The sequence below is a fragment of the Protomyctophum parallelum genome (assembly GCF_964188405.1).
Source record: "Protomyctophum parallelum genome assembly, chromosome: 18".
Taxonomy (NCBI): Eukaryota; Metazoa; Chordata; class Actinopteri; order Myctophiformes; family Myctophidae; genus Protomyctophum; species Protomyctophum parallelum.
Window position 1 is genome coordinate 38458241 of NC_139716.1, and position 22553 is coordinate 38480793.

The 22553-nt window shown below is 44.3% G+C and overlaps 1 protein-coding gene across 12 annotated transcripts in view; it reads right to left on the reverse strand.

Annotated features, from left to right (window-relative positions):
• mark2b (MAP/microtubule affinity-regulating kinase 2b) overlaps positions 1 to 22553 on the reverse strand; it is a 94756-nt gene that overhangs the window by 18554 nt on the left and 53649 nt on the right. For 4 of the 12 annotated variants that reach the window (XM_083788958.1, XM_083788963.1, XM_083788964.1 and 1 more), the window contains exons 9-18: positions 19785 to 19904; positions 18148 to 18253; positions 15766 to 15804; positions 15621 to 15656; positions 15062 to 15174; positions 14051 to 14125; positions 12710 to 12767; positions 11704 to 11852; positions 10102 to 10196; positions 5034 to 5186 (exon numbers count right to left, since the gene is read on the reverse strand). In XM_083788958.1, the coding sequence (XP_083645084.1) occupies positions 5034 to 5186; positions 10102 to 10196; positions 11704 to 11852; positions 12710 to 12767; positions 14051 to 14125; positions 15062 to 15174; positions 15621 to 15656; positions 15766 to 15804; positions 18148 to 18253; positions 19785 to 19904 (944 nt within the window). The remainder of the gene's footprint in view (positions 1 to 5033; positions 5187 to 10101; positions 10197 to 11703; positions 11853 to 12709; positions 12768 to 14050; positions 14126 to 15061; positions 15175 to 15620; positions 15657 to 15765; positions 15805 to 18147; positions 18254 to 19784; positions 19905 to 22553) is intronic. The other 8 variants (XM_083788961.1, XM_083788967.1, XM_083788965.1 and 5 more) reach the window with 8 other exon arrangements.

Sequence of the window (22553 nt, forward strand, 5' to 3'; positions counted from 1 at the left end):
ATGATGCTAATGATAGACTTCATTAACCCATTCTGACCTGAGATCAGATTCATACGAGGTTTCCACTGGACACACACTGGTTTGATTAAACCCATTCTCAGATTAAAAAAATGTCATCGTTCTTCGATTTTCCAAAAAAATAGCAGACCTACAAGCTCGTATCGCGCCACTCGGTGGCGCGATATGAGCTTGTAGATCTGCTATTTTTCAATAGATAAAGCATAACATGATGCCAACACCAAAATGGGTGCACGGTCAGAATGGGTTAACACACGGCAGCGGCCCGCCTATTTGGATGCTTCTGTGCTGGTGACTGTAAATGTCCTCTTTGGGAATGAATAACAAAATATCATCATCATAGTAACTATAGCTTTTAAAATATATTCATATTATAGGTGACTAGACCTGTACGTACCCGTCGGTCACCGGCCTACAGTACTTGGGAACGATGCAACTTGGGAACCTAATAATACCCATTGTCATGACGCATTCATAGTAGGATGTGGGTAGAGGACAGGCTGTGTGTTGGAGTGGTACCTTCTCTCCAGCATTCCCAACCGGGTTCTGAACAGCCCAAGTTCACTGCTGAACGACGCATGCAACAAAACTTGGACTTAAAAACATGTAGGCCACCATTTATTTTTCTTCTTCTCCTTCAATGTACGTGTACATGTCACAATGTGGGGCGTGGACCGCGTATATTGGCAGTTCAGTTCACACCAAATGACATGTCAGCATTGCTAGTCACATGCCTGCTTGTTAGCACACAGCTGCTGCTGCTGCGGTGCACATGCTAACAAGCTGTTTGCAGGCGTCCCGACTCCCGAAGGACATGGAGAACACACATCCACCATAGTGTGACAAGTGGCTGGTGGAGACATGCAGCGGCCTGAATGTCAAGGTATCTCCAGTAAAATAAACTTTAGATTAAGCAAGCGGGGTTGCATGCAGAGAGACCAAAAAAAGACAATGACGGCAAATTGCCGTAGAGCAGACACATAGACACAGCAAATACATCAGAAAGATTGGAACATTTCTCCTTCATTCATTAAGCCAAGCTCGACTGTGGTGTGGTAACAGGACAGATGGCAGTCGAGGCTTTCCCAGACTCTGACTGTGGTCTGGGTGGGACTGTTTTGGCAATGATGGGGACTTTTATCCAGATGCTTAAAGACCAAGGCCCCATACCAACCCCAAGAAAGGAAACGGGAGACTGCTGAAGCCATTTAAGAATCAAAGCTTCTAGGGACATACAAGTCTTTGAAGCCGTGTACAGGTTCAAGACACTAAAAAGAGGGGATGCTTTGTATTTAGCAGGCAGAAGAGAGGAATGAATAAACCATGAATTAACCTCGACAGACATGGCAAACATCAATACTCAATCAAACGTGGACGTACGGCGCATGCAAAACATTCTAATGCATTTACGCAGCGTTGGAAATAGACATTTGCATGCATTTCACACCTTTCTTGTGTCACTGAAGTATTTTCTTTTAATAAAAAATGAAAAAAGCTATGTGCATAATATTGTTGTTGTAAGATGGTTGATACTACTTTTAATCTTTCCCCAAACTATTTTGGGGTTGCCAAATTCTTCGTCACCGTTGTCATAGTGTGGGGACAAAGTAATTGCACTTCAGTTCACAACAAATGGCATGTCGGCATTGTTAGCAGTGTCACTAATCACAGGTTCTCTTTTACGGGGAGGATGAATTGACATGGTAATTAAATTGTGAGGAAAAAGGGGGAGGGGGGGGGGGTGGAATAATTCGCTATACTAAATTTGAGTGAGTGGTGCAACTCCGTGTGGGGGTCCCCGGAGGGGTCCCTGGAAGTTCCAGACCCACAGGAACGCGCTCAGGGTGCCGGCCCGGTGCCGGCCCGGTTCCGGCGAGGCGGCCCGCGTCCGAAACGGTCGGGAAATGACAGAGTTACCGGCGTGTGGGTAGCCTCGGAAACCCAGACGTTTTTATTTCCAGGGAGGAAAAAAAAAGTCTGGGTCCGAGTCCACTTCAATTAGGCATACAGTAGCGCAAACGTCCATCACTCTCTGCTGATTTCGGATTGTCTGCATCTTTGTTAAATTGACGCACACACGCACACATGTACACACACACTCCTCTCTCTCTCTCTGTCGCTCTAATGAATCAGTCTCATGTCACGCAGCTGTGTCTAGATTCTCCCGGCCCATCCTGCCGGGAGCTGCCTATGCCATAGAAAGCATAGGTGTGGGGGTCCCCAGGGGGTCCCTCTACTGTGACTGTACTGTACTGTACCGTCCTGTCACACCCGAAATCATCATATATGCAGTTAATATGTGTGTGTGTGGTGAAAATCAACCAAACGCTTCTTTCGTGCTCGGACGGACGGACGGACGGACAGACACAGCCAGCCAGGGACACACAAAGCTGTCTATAGGAGTGGTTGCACCACTCAAAAAATAAAATAAAATAAATACGAAGCAAAACGCCATGCATGACATTGTTGTTGTAAGACTTGATACTGGTGTTAGAAAATGAACACAGAACAATACTGACATTTCCACCAAACAAGATATTAGATTCCAACTCTGATTCTGATTCTGTCTAACCAATGTCAGCTCCTCCAATTTGTTTGACCGATTTGATGGCGGCGGTACAGAAAAGAAGCAGTGTGCTATACTGACACGTGCTAAAAATGGTCTGTTGTTTTTGGCAGCTAATTTAAGTTTTAGTCATAGTCTTTTGAATAGTTTTCATTTAGTTTTAGTCACATTTTAGTCACCTGTAATGTTTTAGTCGACTAAATATCATACGATTTTAGTCTACAGTCGACTAAAATGTATTTCGGCGGGCCTTGATGCCGTCGTAATGGCTCACTTTACACTTGCTCACAACGCGTCGCAGCGTAGATCGGCTATTTTCAGCATGCAACCAAGTGTAGTCTACTGGATCTCTTGTCCACTAGTCCCTTCCTGACATTTTAGTCTAGTTTTTATTTGTTGACGAAATTGTCAATATATTTAGTGTTACTTTTAAGTCATCACGGCTTAGTTTTAATTTAGTTTCCATTTAGTTTTCGCCAGTGAAAAAAGGTACCAGTTGACGAACATTTTTTCGTCTTAGTATTAGTCGACGAAAACAACACTGGTCTGCACACAGGCATGGTGTAGACCAGTGTCTAGCCCATTCTGACCTGAGATCAGATTCATACGAGGTTTCCGCCGGACACACACTGGTCTGATTGACCCATTCTGACCTGAGATCAGAATCGTTCTTCGATTTTTCAAAAATAGCAGACCTACAAGCTCGTATCGCGCCACTCGGTGGCGCGATATGAGCTTGTAGATCTGCTATTTTTAAATAGCTAAAGCATAACATGATGTTGACACCAAAATGGGTGCCCGGTCAGAATGGTCTAGAACCCCACTTACCAGGGGCTTCAGTCCCCCCTGAAAGCTCTCTCCTGTGAATTCCACAACTCTCGTCTCTCCCTCCTTCCTACTTCTCCAAAGCCACTGACAAGTTGGAAATCAGAGTACCACGTTCTGTCTCTCACTCCAGGAAATTGAGTGAAACCTAATGCTCCATCAAAACACGGCAGACTAAAATAACGTGTTTGTCTTGTTTTCCAGCCCTTGGCTGTTTGGAACAATTAACCGTCTCCAAGGCCCCTGACTGGAGACTGTTCAAAGTGGAGATATGTAGAGACAACATAAGACTCCTTCATTTCAAGGACCCCCAGTCTCGTATGCATTAGGCCACGGACCCCCCCTTTTGATACACTTTCTCTGGGTCCCCAATATACACCGTAAAATCCTGTGTTCATAGTAGTATGCAAACGGAACACTCAGAGTTAGAGACCCCTAAGGTTCTATATGGACCCCTAGTGGTCTCTAGACTCCACAATGAGAACCTGTGGACTATCTAATATTAAGCCGTTTTTCTGCAGTCATTTAGGCTCCACGGTCTTTCTTCATAATAGTTGCTAAGCAACTACTGGTTCCATGCCAGCTGTCCGACATCACCATGGTGATGTGATGGCGGACACTGTTGCATATTATTTTCTGCCAACATATCTTAAGACACCTGTAATGGCAGTTACTGTAAGTGAGAATCCATCTCCTTTATTACCATGGCAATGCTGCAAATACCCTCATACAATATGTTATGAGGCTTAGAAGACTTTAGGTTAGCATGGCTTTTTAAACACAGACTGTCGTTTTGAAAATGGTTTAGTTTATTAGTCTTTCTGTCACCTACTGTACCTGTGTGTGTTTGCGCGCGCGTTACTGTTTGAAAGCAATAAACATAAAGGTTAAATGAATGTATTTTGAGGGAGTTAGTGAGCTTTTAAGTCAGAGTACACTGAGCAGCTCCACTTTGTTTCACTTTAAATCAATCTGTAATTGGAGGAAAGCTCCCATGGCCAATCGGTGCCTTCCTTTCCATCACGTCTTTTTCTCTCTCTCTCTTTGGACTGTCTTTCTCTGTGTTGCTCTCTCTCTCTCTCTCTCTCTCTCTCTCTGGACTGTCTTTCTCTGTGTTGCTCTCTCTCTCTCTCTCTCTCTCTCTCTCTCTGGACTGTCTTTCTCTGTGTTGCTCTCTCTCTCTCTCTCTGGACTGTCTTTCTCTGTGTCTCTCTCTCTCTCTCACGCTCCATCTCTTTGTTGACATCCAGCTCTGTAGAGAGGGAGCCCAGTGCTGTGTGCAGCAGAGTGAGTGAGTGGGCATGATGATGTGTTGCCAGGAACCGTACCGTATGCAAGCGACTGTGTCTGAACATTGTACTGTATTTGTGTCCACTCTTAGCATTTGTGTTTAAGTGTATGTGTTGTTTTCTGCGTAAGAGCACGCCTATCTGTTGAATCAAACATCTGTGTGTGTGTGTGTGTGTGTGTGTGTGCGTGTGCTCGTCTGTGTGCGTGCAATGTATACCCATTACCCGTGCGCAGGTATGATGGCTCATGTCTGCGGCGGTCTCTTGTTGAGTGTGTGCGTGTGTGCGTGCAGGTGTGTGTGTGTGTGTGGGGGGAGGTGGAGGAGGAGACTTGCCTGGGCCGCGGTGCGTGCAGGTCAGAGGAGGGAGGGCATGGATGGTTGGAGGTGGACAGAGACTTGTGGTGACGGGGACGCGAGGATGAGGAGGAGGAGGAGAGCACGGCAGCAGCCGAGGCGGTGGAGGCACGGGAGCCCGGAGTGTTTAGGCTGGGGGGGAGGGAGGGTGGAGGGAGTGGAGTGGAGGAGGTATGCCCCCCGCCCAGGACACACACACACACACACACACACACACACACACACACGTGTGCATACACAAACACATGCACAAAAATACAGACAAACATGCATGTACAAACATGGACACGTGGGATACAACAATATCACCGATACACACACAGACAAATATATGCCCACACAACCACACACACACACACACACACACACACACACACACACACACACGCATGCCCAAATATGTGACACACACACACACACAAATACAGAATATCACAGATATATACAGAAACATGCAGACAAATATGCAAGCACAAACATGTACAACGTGACGTAATGACATGAACGACATCAAACGACAGGTACACATGCAGACAAGACAGAATCATGTGAAGACACAAGATCATTATAAAGACCACACACACACACACACACAGGGCGGGGGTGATGTGCGGGTGGGCAGGGAGGATGAGGTGGAGCACGGTTAGAAGCAGCACAACTCATCACACACATAATAGGGGATGGGAGGGGGGAGAGAGAGAGAGAGAGAGAGAGAGAGAGAGAGAGAGAGAGAGAGAGAGAAGTACAAGACAGTTGAAGTGGACAGGAGAAGTTGAAGGAGGAGTGATGAATTAGGACAAATACAAAGCTCTGTAGACAGACAGACAGTCAAAAGCCCTACTAGTGGGACAGCGAGCAAGAAAGTTTGCGTTTTGGCAGCAAGCGTGGACTCAGCATGGTTCAAAATGGAGGCCAATAAAGACCCATAATCAAACTGCCAACAGTCTGTTATTTTGCCTTCTGGTCACCTTCTAATGTGTACATTACACTGTGGATGAGCCAACAGCGACAAACAAATACTATCTTTAGCCCACGGTTCAAATAGATATGCTTAGAACTAGACGGCAGTTGGAAAGGGAAATGTCTAAATAAAAATTGCATAATGAAAACAGATAGCCCAGCCAGAAATAGGCCATGTCAAGTTCCGGCTATCGTGCACAGAGCCTCTCAAAATACCACGTGATGAAGTGTAAAAATGAAGTGTTAAGATTGAGGCCTAGCCCTGACACATTACAGCTGGGCTAATTTGTCTCCCTACTTAACCCCCCCGGAGAGTAAAACTAACCGGATTTGCCATAACTTTGCAATGAAAAGCCATGTTTGATGCTGAATTACCTTTATTGAAATTAACGTAACACCGGGCCAGACTATGATGACAATCATACATGTTGAATTTGTGTTGTGTGTACTTGTACTCGCATGCAATATGGAAAAATATTAAGAAAGCCCCTTACAGTAGAATGGTCTACATCTCTGTACAATATGGGGTTGAAGATGTGAATAGACATTAGACAATGACATGTCAAGACTCCGTTATAGTCCAGAGGCGTTCCAAGCTGTCAGGGGGACATACAGTATATGAACTGAACTTGGCAGCTAGTGCATTTCTAACCCCGGTCTCACTTGTGTCAGGGAAAGCCTGCGACACGCAGCACGTTTTCTGTATGAAAACAGGATGTGAGGAGCATCCTGGATGCGCAGTGGGCTCAGATCACACAGCAAGAATCAAGACTGTTTGCATACAGCATATATTATATATGGTATATATATATATATCTTTTTTTTCCCCTAGAGTTGTGGTTATTCAGAGAGTTGTACAGGCTCCGAACATTACAGACGGCAGTAACATGCCTTTGACCACACGCGTGCATGCACCCACGTACACACACACACACACACACACACACACACACACACACACACACACACACACACACACACACACTGCATACTAAACACTGTGAGAGACAGGGGAGAGTGGTACCAGAAGGAAAGGCACAGAGAGAGAGAGAGAGAGGAGCATTGGCAGAGGTCAAACAAACAGACTGCTGATTACACAGAAAGGCCACACATAGCTCATGGAAAGTCAACACACACACACACACACACACACATTTGTGTGCGCGAGCGAGCGAGCACGTACGTTCTGGCAGGGATTAGCATGGCTAGTGATGGAAAAATAACAGCATTCATTGACCAGTAAGGACTGGACAACACTGTGTGTGTGTGTGTGCACACGCACACATGTGTGCTGGTATGGGGTGTAATGTTTGAGCGTGTTGTAATGTATGTGTAATGTGTGTGTGTGCGCGCGCGCGCGTGTGTGTAAGCCTATTAGGAGGCAAGTCTGGGGGTGCATATAGCGTCAGTAAGAGTTAATATCATAATATTCCATCACAAGTCTTCCTAATCCCCTTAGAGAGATGAGGAGGTGAACTTTTTTTTATGGCGTCAAAAGCAAAGAGAGAGAAGGGGGGAGGAGACGGGAACGAACAGCAAAGTACACACAAACACATGCACAAGCTCGCGCGTACACACACACACACACACACACACACACACACACACACACACACACCAAGTTAAGCTTTCACGAGGAGGCGAGTAGGAGAAGTAACATCAAAACATACATTTAAAAAGAGAAAGAAAAGATCAAAGAGAATGAAAGAGGTTGGAGAGGGGGGGGGGTCAAGTACACAAGCCCAAAACGTCATAGTTTTTAATGATGACCACCAATTAAAAAAAAAAATGATTAAAAATAAAAGCAGATGGCAACCGCTAAGTTAGCAAAGCCTACAGTAGCTTAGCTTAAAACCAATGTTCTCAACGTTGGTTCTAGGTTCTGTAACTCTTGAGACATAATGTAACCCAAATGGCCGCCCTGTTCCATTTGTACACTCTCAAGAGTTACAGGTCCATGAGTGACCCATGAGTGACCATGTCTGGACCACACGTTGAGAAACAAGAGGCTTTAAAGAACCCACAGTAAAACCGCACAATGTCTCAAATGACCACTGCATCCTCTGTGGCAAAAGACAGACAAGAGGTCGTTTCATGTTAAAATGCACCTGAGAAATGTATGCCTGCGTGAAAACAATTCAGAGAACTCCCCTCTTATATCTTTCAGGGGATAATTTGTAGGAGCCGAGCAATGAGAAGTGCTATATATCGGGACAATATATCATCGCCCAACTCGCACTGCAAACAGAATGGAATGGGCCCACACAGGGAACGACGTGGTCATTTGAGATCTGACACATAGAACTAGTAAGTAAGCAGTACATGACAATGAAGCATACACTACATGACTATCAAGAGACACTCAAGCATCATTGGTTAATGCTTATGAAGAGGATGCACGAAGCTGATGGCAGATTGAAGCATCAGGTGGTGTGTGTGGGTGGGGGGGGGGGGAGTCAAAGCCACCTCCGGTGTAACGCTAGGCTAGATGATTTCTTTTGGGGGGCTTTTTTGGCCTTTATTTCATAGTGTAAAGTAGACTGAGAGGAAATAGGGGGAGAGAGAGAGATGGGGAGCGACACGTAGCAAAGGACTCGAACCCGTGACGCGCAGCCTAGGTGCCCAGATGTCAAACGCAGTGTTGAGTGACGATCGTGATTTTCTTTCGGCCACATTTTGGAACAATAATCGGTTCTTTAGTTAGGGGCCATTGAATGAAGCTTGTTTTGAGCAAAACGCAATCTGGGAAAATAATCAAGAGATAAATGTATCTTATAGCGTGACTTTTGTTTCTTTTGAGACGGCAGGTGAAATTCTGCTTAGAACCATTGATACGTTGGCCAAGAGCACGATCTATCATAAACCAAAGACCACATGACCGAGATCTCCATCATCGGCGACGAAGTGTTGGATTAGACTTGACAGAGATCTCCGCCAGCGGCAGGGAAAGTGATTTTCACTGAATTGTGCAGTTATGACGACGTCCGGTGACCTAAATTATAAAACCCACAGCATTGCATTGCATCATACGCTTACCGAGTGATTTATGCGTTATTAAATGCAAAGGTTTGTTTAATAGGATCATGGCTGTGATGTACAGCTGGGCTTACTCAGTTAACCCTAGCATACCAACTCCAGCAAACATTCGCTCGAAAAAAGAGGGGACCAAACGAAGTGTATAGGTTTTAAGTGGCTAACCGCTAAACACAAGAGAAAATACTTATTTTCTGTCGTGTTAAAAAGATACTTAAATACATTTTCATTCAAAAATTTACGACGTTTAGGCTTTACTGGAGTTTGGGGGACGTAGCCTGGAGGTGTCTTTTAGTCGAGTCACGCTAACATTTGCCAGAGCCGTGACAGGCGGCTCAGAGAGGGAATGTTTTTTTTGGGAACGGACAGAAGAGAAGTAGTGTATGAGTGAGCAGGATTCAATGTGTCAGCCTGAGTCAATTAGGATTGTTTGCTACCCTCGCTTCCTTCCTGTCCGTTTGCCTGCCTGCGAGTGTGCCGCTCGAGAGCCACTGCGAGCGTGTGTGCTCGCAGTGTCCTGCTCTGGGTCAGACTTGCATAATGTCCATCAACCCATGCAAGGGTGACCTGTAATCTACTTGGAGGTCTGGCTCTAAATCCCACAGGAGTGGCTGTGGTCCCCAGGCCAGGAGGGGTGGCCCCGCCCTGGGGGGAGACGGGGACAGCTGTGGGCTCGCTCGGGGCCAGCTGGCAGAGGGCTGGCTGGGGAGCTCTGAGCCAAGCGCTGCCATCCAGGCAGCCAGTTAGTCAGTCAGTCAGTCGCTGAGCTCGGCTGAGGCAGCACTTCATTCACAAACCGCACTGTAAAATCCTTTTGAGTGTTGTTCATTTAACTCGTCAGAATATAATAAAACTCTCACAGAAAAGGAGCAAACAAGTCCACTTTGACACTTTCAAATTAACCGATGCGTTTTGAGCTTGGAGATCGGCAATTTCGGAAAATATTTGAAATTGTTTCGCCTACAATGACATGGCCAAAATAGGGATGCCAGGTACCGTCCGTTCAATAACGTGGCACGGAGTTGTGTGTGTGTGTGTGAGCGTGCGTACGTACCTGTCCTTGCCGTTCTGGATTCCCTGGCCCAACGTGGCTCTCTCAGCCAAGGGAGAGTTCCTACTGCGACCTGTACCAGTAGACAGGATGCTGTTCTGGAGGCAGAGAAAGACAATGGACGTCGTGTGTGAGTGAGTGAGAGGAGTAGGTTACTCATAAACTGTGCAACCCGACGCACATGTCACTTTGCGGCCTTGTAGAGCAGCCATTCTTTCTAGTATGAATCTTTCCCCTTTTTTATTTATTTTTCGTTTTTCTTTTTGGTTTTATGACCTCAATTACACCCAAAAGACCTGGACTTTGAACATCCAGTTGATTTTCAGTGGCGTGTGTGGTTTTCTGTGTGTTCTGAACCCTTTTGAGCTGCAATGAAAACAGGCCTCAGCAGTGACATCTGCTGGCAAATCCCTGTCATATATGGGATTTGGAGAGTCTTACCTCACACTCAACAGGAAAATCAGAGCACTTGAGCCAGAAAACCCCAGACCACAGAAAATCTACTGCATGTTAAAAGTTTGTTTGGGGCGCAATTGAGCTCAGAAACCTAAATTAAAGTAGCCATTGATAGTGAAGTCAATGATGAGACGAGGAATGCTTTAGCACGTCAATGTTTTCCTGCCCATGTTCTACTGCCACAATGTCTGCCACTGTATCTCCCTTTCATATCCACGTGAGTCTGTCAACAAAGCGGCTTCATTTCCTAAACAAAGCATCCTGCTGGGGTGTTGTCTGCGGCCATGTCCATGGTTTTGCTTCATCGCACATGTCCATGTGTGTCCATTTATCATCATTGTGTATTGATAGTGTGTGTGTGTGTGTGTGTGTGTGTGTGTGTGTGTGTGCGTTGTGTGAGGACAATAAGCCTAATATGCGCTTGTTTGTTTTTTCTTATGGTAATCATGTGATTCATGTTGTTTCATTCTGACTGAATGAATCGACATTGACTTCATTGTAGGGGTGTGTGTGTGCGTGCAAGGTCAATACCTTGCACGTGTGTGTGAGAGAGACAGAGCGACGGGGGATTTGTAGATATCAGGGCGGGGGGGGGGGGGGGGGGGGGGGATAGATCTGTGATTGTAGATGAATGGAAGTGTGTGACAGCTAATGTATCGATTCATCTGTGTGCGCGCATGTGAGAGTGCAAGCACGTTGACGTGTATGTCCTGTGCGCAATTATGCTTAACCCATTCTGAACGGGAACCCATTTTGGTGTCAGCATCATGTTATGCTTTAGCTATTGAAAAATAGCAGATCTACAAGCTCGTAGCGCGCCACTGAGTGGCGCGCTACGAGCTTGTAGGTCTGCTATTTTTGAAAAAATCGAAGAACGACTGACATTTTTTTTAATCTGATCTCAGGTCAGAATGGGTTAATCAGACCAGTGTGTGTGTCCCAGTGGAAACCTCGTATGAATCTGATCTCAGGTCAGAATGGTTAAAATATCACTGATCAAGGAAGTTGAGTTTATTTATTTTTTAACTGCATAAGAGCATCGGCATTTGTTATCATTATCTGTGCGTGGGAGAACGCCCTAGGGAAAGTGTGTGTGTGTGTGTGTGTGTGTGTGTGTGTGTGTGTGTGTGTGTGTGCGTGCTGTCTCACGGTGGAGGGCGTGGTGCTCTTCTTGCGATCCGGCGCCAGCGGGCTGGCAGGCACCTTGGTGGTGGAGCTGCTCGACGAGCCTTTCCTCCCAGAATCCTCTGCTGCCGTGCGGTTGTCCACCTGGCCACTTCTCTTAGAGTAGGAGGAGCCTAGAGAGAGAGAGAGAGAGAGAGAGAGAGAGAGAGAGAGAGAGAGAGAGAGAGAGAGAGAGAGAGAGAGAGAGAGAGAGATAGAGAGAGGGGGGGGGGGGGGAGGATGGAGACAACGAAAGCAAACAGTGTCAAATCTATTTGCCATTAAGTTAATCACCCATCTTTCCCCATTAGTTGTACTACCAAGTAATCAAATAGGCCTTACGTGGTTAACTGTAATATATATATATATATATTATATACTAGGGCTGTCAATCGATTAAAATATTTAATCTGATTAATCGCATGATTGTCCATAGTTAACTGTGATTAATCGCAAATTAATCGCATATTTTTTATCCGTTCTAAATATACCTTAAATCAGTGGTTTTCAAGATTTTTCATATCAAGGTCCATTATTTATTCTGCATTTGAGCCACCATTTGATGACATTTAGCCTTCCAGACCCAAACTAAAGAACTGTATTGATGTTGGCCAATGGTACCATTACGAGAGATAACAGGCCATGTTGATCAAAATAACATGTTTTCTAAGTTTTCTAATTGTGTAGACTTAAATTAACTTAAGTAATGCAGCTGTTTAACAATTATTCAACTCTTCAGTGTAAAATTACCATGCATCTCTCAACCATTCTGTCAAACTTCACAGTGCGTTAATCGCGCGTTAAAAAAAATAGTGCCGTTAAAAGGATTGTGAGTTAACTAGTTAATAGTGCGTTAACTTTGACAGCCCTAATATATACACACACACATACAGCTCCTTCTCAAAAAAAATATCATGTAAAAAAATGATAATTTTCTTCTGTAACATAATTCAAAAGTGAAAGCATCTCCTCTTCCCATTCTGACACACACCAGTCTCACCCTGATCGGTGGCCCGCCGAGGTTTGTTGGACGACACACTGCGCTGTACCTGGAGAGAGAGAGTGTGCACAGAGACACAGTGCTTAGTGTGTGCGCATGTGCACGTGTATGTGTGTGTGTGTGCGCTCAGAGTGATAATAATAAAGATCTTGGAGAGGCAGCAGCTGGTGATGTCGGCGGTGTGTCACCGTGTGAGGCGAGCGTTCATGTAATGCAATGTATATCTACGCAGTGTGTAGATATACACACACAGTATATACTGTGTGTGTGTGTGTGTATATATATACACACACACACACACACAATATACTGTATATTATATATGGATATTGGATATCAACGTGATGTGCTGAGTGACTACATGATGACTTCAGCAAGGTTAAGGGAAGGACTTTAACACGGCACTGAATGGAAAATGAGCTCAAATTTCAAGCCGTGAAATAAACATGAAGGGTAAATGAGAGGATGCGAGTCCATGTTACCTGGCCGAGACTCCTAGAAAACAAACAGTTGACCCTCTGATGTGACACTTACAAACAGAGCCACATGAACCCCTCCTATACCCATTCTAGGGCTAATATTCAGCGCAAACAGCCAATCTACAAACTCACAACGCATGTTTCAAGCTTGTAGATTTTTAGAAAGAGATGCGGCCCGGAACTCTTTTATCCTATGGACGTTTCACAAAGTATTTATTTAAAGACCTGTAAGCCTCGGACAAAGGCCTGCTCGGCTGCTGAAAATAATGACAAACACAGTTTTTTTTACCCTGCCCTTTTGTCGGGGGCGGGACTGCGACGCTCTATAGAGCCCTGGAGGACCTAAAGAACTAAATAATCTAGGTTTAAATTGGAATTTTGAAATCTTAAAAAGCTTCATCGGGACAGACCGAATCGTCCTGATGAAGGTCTAATCGACCGAAACGTCGACCTAATAAAGAGCAACATTTTGGTGTCTGCCAGTGGCTGACAGTGTGCGGGACCTTTTCTTTGTTTTTCAAAGATACCCTTTTGAATGCCCTACGCACCTGTCACTAGCCTTCTGAGGTGTGCATCTGCCTTTTGCTATAAAAGAAAAAGGCCAAACCGAAGCAGAGCTACTGAACGGGTCGGGCCTCCTGCGTTCACGGAGTCGGGTCTCCTCTAGAGCTCACGTTATTATTTGTCATTTCTCAACTGTCCAGCAGCGTTGCCGTGGAGACTCCTTGAATGTCAAGTCCATGGGTTACGCGCCTCGCGTTTCAAGGAGAGGACAAGGAGCTGTTGTGCGCGCCACGTGGGGCGTGATACAGAAGGGGAGGAGGAGAATGTGAAGTTTGTGTGCTCGCTGTACCTTGTGAGGCGGGGAGGGGGCATTTATGTTGCTTACATCACTTCCTGGGCGGGGCTTGATCGTGCCTTCTTCCAACTGTCGCAAAGAATGAAAAGGGGGATGAGAATGGGTGCACATAATGAAGATAGATAAGATGGATAGATACGTCATTACGGACACACACACACAGAGAGGGAGAGAGAGAGAGATGTAATGTGATCCTGTCGGACAGAGCAAGCATGAAAATGGTGCAGAATGGTGTGACGTTACAGTTCCTTAAACTTCAACGATATGCTGATATGACACCGATGCTGGTGGAGCATTTCAGTGTTTCAGGAAGTTACTGTGGCTTGTCCATTTATACCACACCATCGTGTACCGACAGCAGCTCTGACCGTCCATTAACTTAACTCTCGCGTCCCTATCGGAGGCAATAAAGAATATATATGTATATTAAAAAATAATAATCTTAAAGCTATTATCAGTCATTTATTATTACTTTGTTATACTGCTGCGCATCAGGATAATAGAGCATCGCAGTCCCGCCCCCTTCCATGACGACGAGAGACCCGGAAAATAATTCCCTGTTCATTTTTAAAGACGTTTACGCCGCGGACAAAGCCAACTGGAGTTGTGACAAATCATGACAATAAACACAATGTTTTGGGCCGATCAAATAACTTGTTAGAAGAAAAACAAAACAAAACAAATAGTGTTGTATCCTGCCTTTTTTTCTCCTTCTTTCTAATTATTTGATCGGCCCAAAACATTGTGTTTATTGTCATGATTTGTCACAACCCGAGTTGGCTTTGTCCGCGACGTAAACGTCTTTGAATAAATACTTTTTGAAAAGGAAAATGAACAGGGAATTATGTTCCGGGTCTCTCGTTGTCATGAAAGGGGGTGGGACTGTGACGCTCTATAGCTGTGGTTTCTTGAAAAGCACTGCACTGTACCTGGACGTTGTATGCAGTGTGTGTGTGTGTGTGTGTGTGTGTGTGTGCGTGCGTGCGTGCGTGTGTGTGCGCGCACCTCCGAGTTCCTATAGTCCAGCAGCAGGTACGTGGCCATCACGTCATTGTACTTCTGGTTGACCAGAGAGTCCTGGATCTCCTCCTGAGAGAAGCCCATCTGTAGCATGATTTCTGTGCAGAACACACACACCCCAACATCCAGTTACTATACGGCGGATCCGCAGGCAGCGGCACTTCAGAATCAAATCGTCATTGCTTGACCCCCGGGATTCCGCATCTGAATCTGAGTTTGTCCTTTTCTTTTAAGAGGTTTAACCCATTCTGAACGGGAACCCATTCTGAACTGGGACCCATTTTGGTGTTAGCATCATGTTATGCTTTAGCTATTGAAAAATAGCAGATCTACAAGCTCATAGCGCGCCACCGAGTGGCGCGCTACGAGCTTGTAGGTCTGCTATTTTTTAAAGATCGAAGAACGGCTGACATTTTTAGAATCTGTTCTCGGGTCAGAATGGGTTAATCAGACCAGTGTGTGTCCAGTGGAAACCTCGTATGAATCTGATCTCAGGTCAGAATGGGTTGAATCAGCTTGCCCTTCCTGCACCCTTCTCCTTTACCTGTTTTTCTGTCTGCTGCATCTGGTGTCTTCCTTCCTGTGTTAATTATAACAGTAGAGGATTAACGAAACATGGTATGATCTTCATTTACCCATCTTAAAGTAAACTTAAAAAAATAAACTGCAACACTTGGTTCAAGTTGTACCTGTCTGCCGATTACTGATGATTACCTGGTAAATGTGACCTGGAAAGACATTTAGCGCATACAGGCTGACAGGTTATTTCCAAATTAATTATCATTCGATGAAGCACATTTCAAATAACTGTTGACCGTACCTGAATGTATGCGATGTGTGAAACTATGCGATAGTTAGTATGCAATGTGTGATACAATTTAGACATTAAAATGTATGGATTTTAGCAAAACACTCTTATCCAGTGTAGTGCTTTAAACGTAACTAGCATACCAGGTAAACACCAAGCCTAGCATCCGTCTAAACATCATGCTATGTAAAGAACATTCTTAGCATTTGTGGTCAAGCAAACAATATTTGTATCTAAACATACAGTAGATACAACATACACACATACATCAGCATTTCATAGTATAACTATCAAAAATAGGCAACAAGTGCTAGGGCAGTGGATCTCAAACCTTTTCACGTCATTTTCACCCCGAAAATAACATGAATTTGGCCACGGACCCTCGTCTGAAAGTAATTTGTTTGCAAGGGATGTCTATACTAAGACATGTAAGACTTAATAGTCCACATTTTTCACATTTGTTGCAAGATTTTTGACAACAGCAGGCCTACAGTACGAGCTCAAAACATGTCACGAAAATGCCGTGTTGTGAGCTTGTAGATACAGCCGGTGTATACGACTGCATCAGATGATTTAGCTGGGGACGCCCGGGAACCCCCTCAAGAACCCATGGGCGTCCCCAGGGAAACCACTTCGTGAGCCACTGTGCTGTGGTGAGTGAGAAGGAAGAGTTGACAGACTGCGCTGGAAAATGGTGAGCGAGTCTGCAGTCGTGAGTGAATGAAGTGGGAAGTCATTCCACAGCTTAACCCATTTTGACCCGAGGATGATTCGAAAAAAATGTCTTCTAAATCATGACAGTTTTCTGAAAATCCTATGTTTCTATGTCAGTGGTGGTCAACCTTTTTCACGTCAAAGACCCCCAGAAACTGTATTTGGCCGCGGACCCCCATCTGAAAATATGTTGTTTCAGGGACCCGCCCCCCAGAAGCAAAGATTTTAGTTAAAAAAACGTTTGCTCTGAAAGAATATATATTCAAAGATTTGTGCCACATTTTCACGACTTTTCAAAAACAGCAGACCTACAAGCTTGTAGATCTGCTATTTTTCAATAGCTAAGATAATGTTAAAACACCAAAAGGGGTCCCCGTTCAGAATGGGTTAAGAGAGAGGAGCCCAGAGAGAGAGAGGAGTCACCCCCGTGGAGTGATGGTCACAGTGTTTTAGGGAAGGGGGGATGAACAGACTTCCTGTGACCACACACTGATCATCAGTGTTTTGAACTGGGAAATAAGGGCAGCAGCCGGAAGCCAGAGAAGGGAGCCCAAATAGGGTGAGAATTGAAAATTTGAGGAGGTTGAAAGCCAGACACCTCATGTGTTTGCAGATTGTTTTAGTAAACCTAATAACACTGTGACAAGAACCACAACCATGTGTGTGGTGTGTGTGTGTGTGTGTGTGTGTGTGTGTGTGTGTGTGTGTGTGTGTAACGCGTAAAATGTTTACACTGGTAAACCCAACAATTAAAAACAATTTGAATTACTCTGTGGACGTCCCAAACAAAGACGCGATTTCGGAGTTTCCAAAAAGATAAGGCAACCGAGGGAATGGGATAGATAGAGCATGCCAAACCACGTAAACCAAGAATGGGCCAAAATGTTGGCCCATAATTGGGGGTGCACGGTTATGAAATTATGACCGATATCCGATATTTATTTGCAGGGTCATATCTGCCGATACCGATATTATACAGAGAACCACAATGGCAGCAAGCCTATGAGGAGCTTAGACCAAAGCCCGTTAATAAAGTATTCAATCAATCAATAAATACCAGCGACTGAGGTCCACACAGAGAAGCCTTTGTGATCAAAAACAAGCGTGTTAGCTGGGAACGTTTCACAGCTACTGGGGATATTACGGGAGTCACCTGTGTGTGCATGGCAGTGTTGATTTTGACAGCATATTTTGATTTTAGCTTTAGTCATAGTCTCTTGAATTATAGTTTTAATTTAGTTTTAGTCACATTTCAGTCACCTGGAATGTTTTAGTGTTAATCTAGTTTTAGTTGACTAAATATAAGATTTTAGTCACCTAAATCTAGTTGATTTAATCGTCTAAAATGTATTTTGGCGGGCTTTGATGCCGTCGTAATGACTGATTTTACAGTCCCTTCCTAACATTTTAGTCTAGTTTTTATTTGTTGACGAAATTGTCAATATATTTAGCGTTAAATTTAGTTTCCATTTAGTTTTCGCCAGTGAAAAAAGGTAGTCGACGAGCATCATAGTATTAGTCGACGAAATAAACACTGGCGTGCGTGTACCTGTACCTGTCCTCTTGGGGTCCTTGTAGTCTGGCTGGGGTTCGATGTACGGTTTTAGCTCCTCCTCCTCGTGGCCTACATTCATCCACCTGTCTCTCATTATCTGCTGCTGGGACCAAAGAGATGGAGGAGAGGAGAGGAGAGGAGAGGAGAGGAGAGGAGAGGAGAGGAGAGGAGAGGAGAGGAGAGGAGAGGAGAGGAGAGGAGAGGAGAGGAGAGGAGAGGAGAGGAGAGGAGAGGAGAGGAGAGGAGAGGAGAGGAGAGGAGAGGAGAGGAGAGGAGAGGAGAGGAGAGGAGAGGAGAGGAGAGGAGAGGAGAGGAGTCACGAACAAGTGGAATACAAAAGGAAATGGAAGGGGAGAGGAGAGAAGGAAAGGAGGGGTGCAGAGGAGTGATATGGACGGTTCCGAGTTCAAACAGAGCCTGTTTATTGCATCAATCACATTGCAGACATACCGCAAGTTTACATCCAACACAAAGTAAGAACCCATTTTATGCCTGGCAGCCTTCTTTTCCTTTCGGCTTTTTTTCCCTTCAGGGGTCGACACAGCGAATCATCTGCCTCCATCTCACCCTGTCCTCTGCCTCCTCTTCTCTCACACCAACTAACTTCATGTCCTACATCCATAAATCTTCTCTTTGGTCTTCCTCTAGGCCTCCTGGCCTGGCAGTTCCAACCTCAACATCCTTCTACCGATATACTCATTATCCCTCCTCTGTACGTGTCCAAACCATCTCAGTCTGGCCTCTCTGGCTTTATCTCTAAAACATCCGACATGCGCTGTCCCTCTGATGTACACGTTCCTGATCCTATCCATCCTTGTTACTCCCAGAGAGAACCTCAACATTTTAGTCTCTGCTACCTCCAGCTCTGCTTCCTGTCTTTTCCTCAGTGCGACTGTCTCTAAACCATACAACATGGTTATAACGCCTGGCAGTAAAGTGTTTAATATCGTTTAGTAAAAAATGTCAGAAATAAAAGTCGTGTATAAAACAATTATTAGACTACGTCAATAACGTCAATATGGTGGTTCTCAACCAGTGGTCCTGGAGGGGGTTCCAGGTGGTCCCCCAGCTAAGAGTTGGTAACCAAATGGACCCTCTTGAACTCTTGAGTAAAAAATGAAACCAAATTCGGTTCCATTTTACACTCTAAGGGGTTAAATTATCGCAAACATCTGCATTACTTAAGTTAATTTACAAGAAGTCTATTGTATTGTTATTTTGATCTGCCAGTTATCTCTCTTATGGTACCAACCTCAATACGGCATGGAAAGGTTGACATATTCTTACATGTTTGGGTCTGTGAGGCTAAATCTCATCAGATGGTGGTCTGTGGCTCAAATGCAGAATAAATAACGGGCCTCGATATGAAAAGGCTTGAAAAGCACTGACGTAATGTGTTATACCACACTTTTGGGCTGCCGTAACCCAGTTGTACACCAGTTTATAACATCGTACCACACTGTGTAACCATGGAAACAGTGGTCCATGATATAATGAGAATTATGAACTAAAGTAACAAATATGAAGTGAAAGGTCATTTCAGAATTATAAGTGTGTGCATGTGTGTGTGTGTGTGTGTGTGTGTGTGTGTGCACACGCGTGCGTGCGTACTCTCGTGCGCGAATGCGTACCTCCAAGCTGCCTCTCTTGGATGGGTTGAGGATGAGGAATTTCTTGAGCAAGTTCTCACAGTCGGTGGACATGTAGAAGGGAATCCTGTATTTACCACGCAACACGCGCTCTCTCAACTCCTGCACACACACACACACACACACACACACACACACACACACACACACACACACACACACACACACACACACACACACACACACACACACACACACAGAGGAGAAGATGGACAGATACAAAGATGAGTGGAGGAAAGGAGGCAAGGTAAGTAGATAAGAATATAATTACTAAATGAGGGATGGAGTTGCCAGATGAAGAAAATAATTACTCGGGGGAGTGAAAACAGAGAACAGACAGATGGAGGGATGGCGTTCATAAATTACACTAAATACACGTGAGCTGAAAAGATCCAAGGTATCCAAGGTAACGTGGTAAAGTATATTTATTCAAGTTAACTATAAGATACAAGCTTTTAGCTTCAGCCTATTCTTTTTCGATCACAAAGTTTTATCCAAAAGACGAAGTTTATTGATATGAAAACCGATCAAATCACTCTACAGCCTAGGAGCGCCTGTTGCACAACAGTTTTTTTAATAAATAAATAAAACAATCGTTTTTATGGACCTTTGATATAAAAACACACAGAAATGAGAATTTTCCCATTATTTTGGCATCCATTGTTAGGTATGCCCATATGATGACCACGGATATGGTCTAAAAGTGTGAAAAACGTATTTTTAATTTCACTGCGCCTTTAAAACGTTAATAACTCGCGATCTAAATCATCCTCTCCAATTCTGAGAAAAGATCCTGTGTTAGACGGCCCCCCTCTGTCCAGTTGCTAGTCTCGTTAGATTTAATCATTTAACCCATTCTGACCTGAGATCAGATTCATACGAGGTTTTCCGCCGGACACACACTGGTCTGATGAACCCATTCTGACCTGAGATCAGATTCTAAAAATGTCAGTCGCTCTTCGATTTTTCAAAAATAGCAGACCTACAAGCTCGTATCGCGCCACTCGGTGGCGCGATATGAGCTTGTAGATCTGCTATTTTTAAATAGCTAAAGCATAACATGATGCTGACACCAAAATGGGTGCCCGGTCAGAATGGGTTAATCATGCCTCCCGTTGTTGTCGATGGCCTTTAGAGTGTTTTGGCTACATTTAGCTGCTCCAGCCACATCCGGTATAACTTCTGGTCCGTTGGTAAAAGTTGCTATAAAATCACTTGGGCGCTATGATTTAATGGATTAAATAAAGCCCAGGCAATCGGAGTGTTAATGTGAGCCCTATGTTATACTTCAGGTATTGGACAATAGCTGATCAACTTTTAGATCTGCAGGTTTCGAATAGGGTTGACATTTTTTTTTTAAAGATTTTACCAATTTTACTACTAGTATTTATAAATTATGATATTGCTACTTTTACTCGAGGAAAAAAAAAAACCTCCACCACTGCCAACATGCACTATCCACGTGCAGAAAACGGCTCTGCCCTCATATGAAATGGTGGTTTGTCTCAAGAGCAGAACACAAGTAACATGTTTTCAAGACTTCCCGCCGAATATGTCAACATTTTAATTACCTTTTTTTACCAGCAATGAGTAAAATGCTCCCCAAAAATGTTGTCTCTGTGACACATCTAAGGGACACAATTAGCATTCAAAAGATTTTCCTAGAAGCTATGTCATTGGTCGAAAAAAAAAAAAAACCTGCAGAAATAAATGACTATCCAATCAGTAAGTAGACAGGCAAATCGACCATTGACAAAGCTTCTGAGATTTCTTTGCAGATTGAAGCTCCTAGATGCGTCACAGAGAGGCTTTGGGAGCGTTTTACCCATTGCTGGCTGTCTGAATACAAAAGAAAAATACAAATAAAAAGTTCATTCAAATGTTGAGAAATACTGAAAAGATATTGCTTATAGCAGCTTTAACCACGTGTCTATTTGCAGAAAATAACAGATCTGACATCGTCACTGAATGGTCGCATATTATTATGACATGAATAGCCACTGTATTGTCGTTTAAATGGGATGATGAATATTTAAGTAATTTGGTGTGCAATGGTGTGCGTCAGAGAAAATCGCACCCTTTTTCCCAGAAACAGAATAATAACTTTGTTCCGTTTCTAACACATAACATCCTTCCAAAATTACAGCAGTTCCAGTGGTGATGAGTTTACCATTGTCAGGGTATATTCTGCTGATATACTACATCAAATGTAAAGATGTTCGTAGACTACCCATTATCTTGGAGCTCTAATAACATAGGGGCAGCGGTGGCTCAGGGGTAGAGTGGCCGGATGGTAACCGCGAGGTTGCCAGTTAGAACCCGGGCTCCCCCCAGAGTTATTGTCGAAGTGTCCTTGAGCAAGACACTGAACCCCTAATAGCTCCTGATGTGCTGGTTGGTGCCTTGCATGGTTTATGGAAATCACTGGTCTGAACTAGGCCTACTCCATTAAGACTTGGAACGCATCTGTGTCGCCTTAGCTTTTAACCACAATAACAATTATTTTAAACTTTAACTGTTGAAAAATAGCAGACATACAAGCTCACAGATTTGAAAAATAGTGAAAATGTGGCGCAAATCTTTGAATATATATTCTTTTTGGTTCTTAAAGGGGGTTCTTAAAGGGGGTCTCCAGCAAGTTGGGAACCAAATGGACCCTTATGGGACTGTAACTCTGAGAGTGTACAAATGGAACCAAATGGACCCCAACAGGTACATTTGGTTCCATTTGCAGTCTCTCAGTTAAATTAA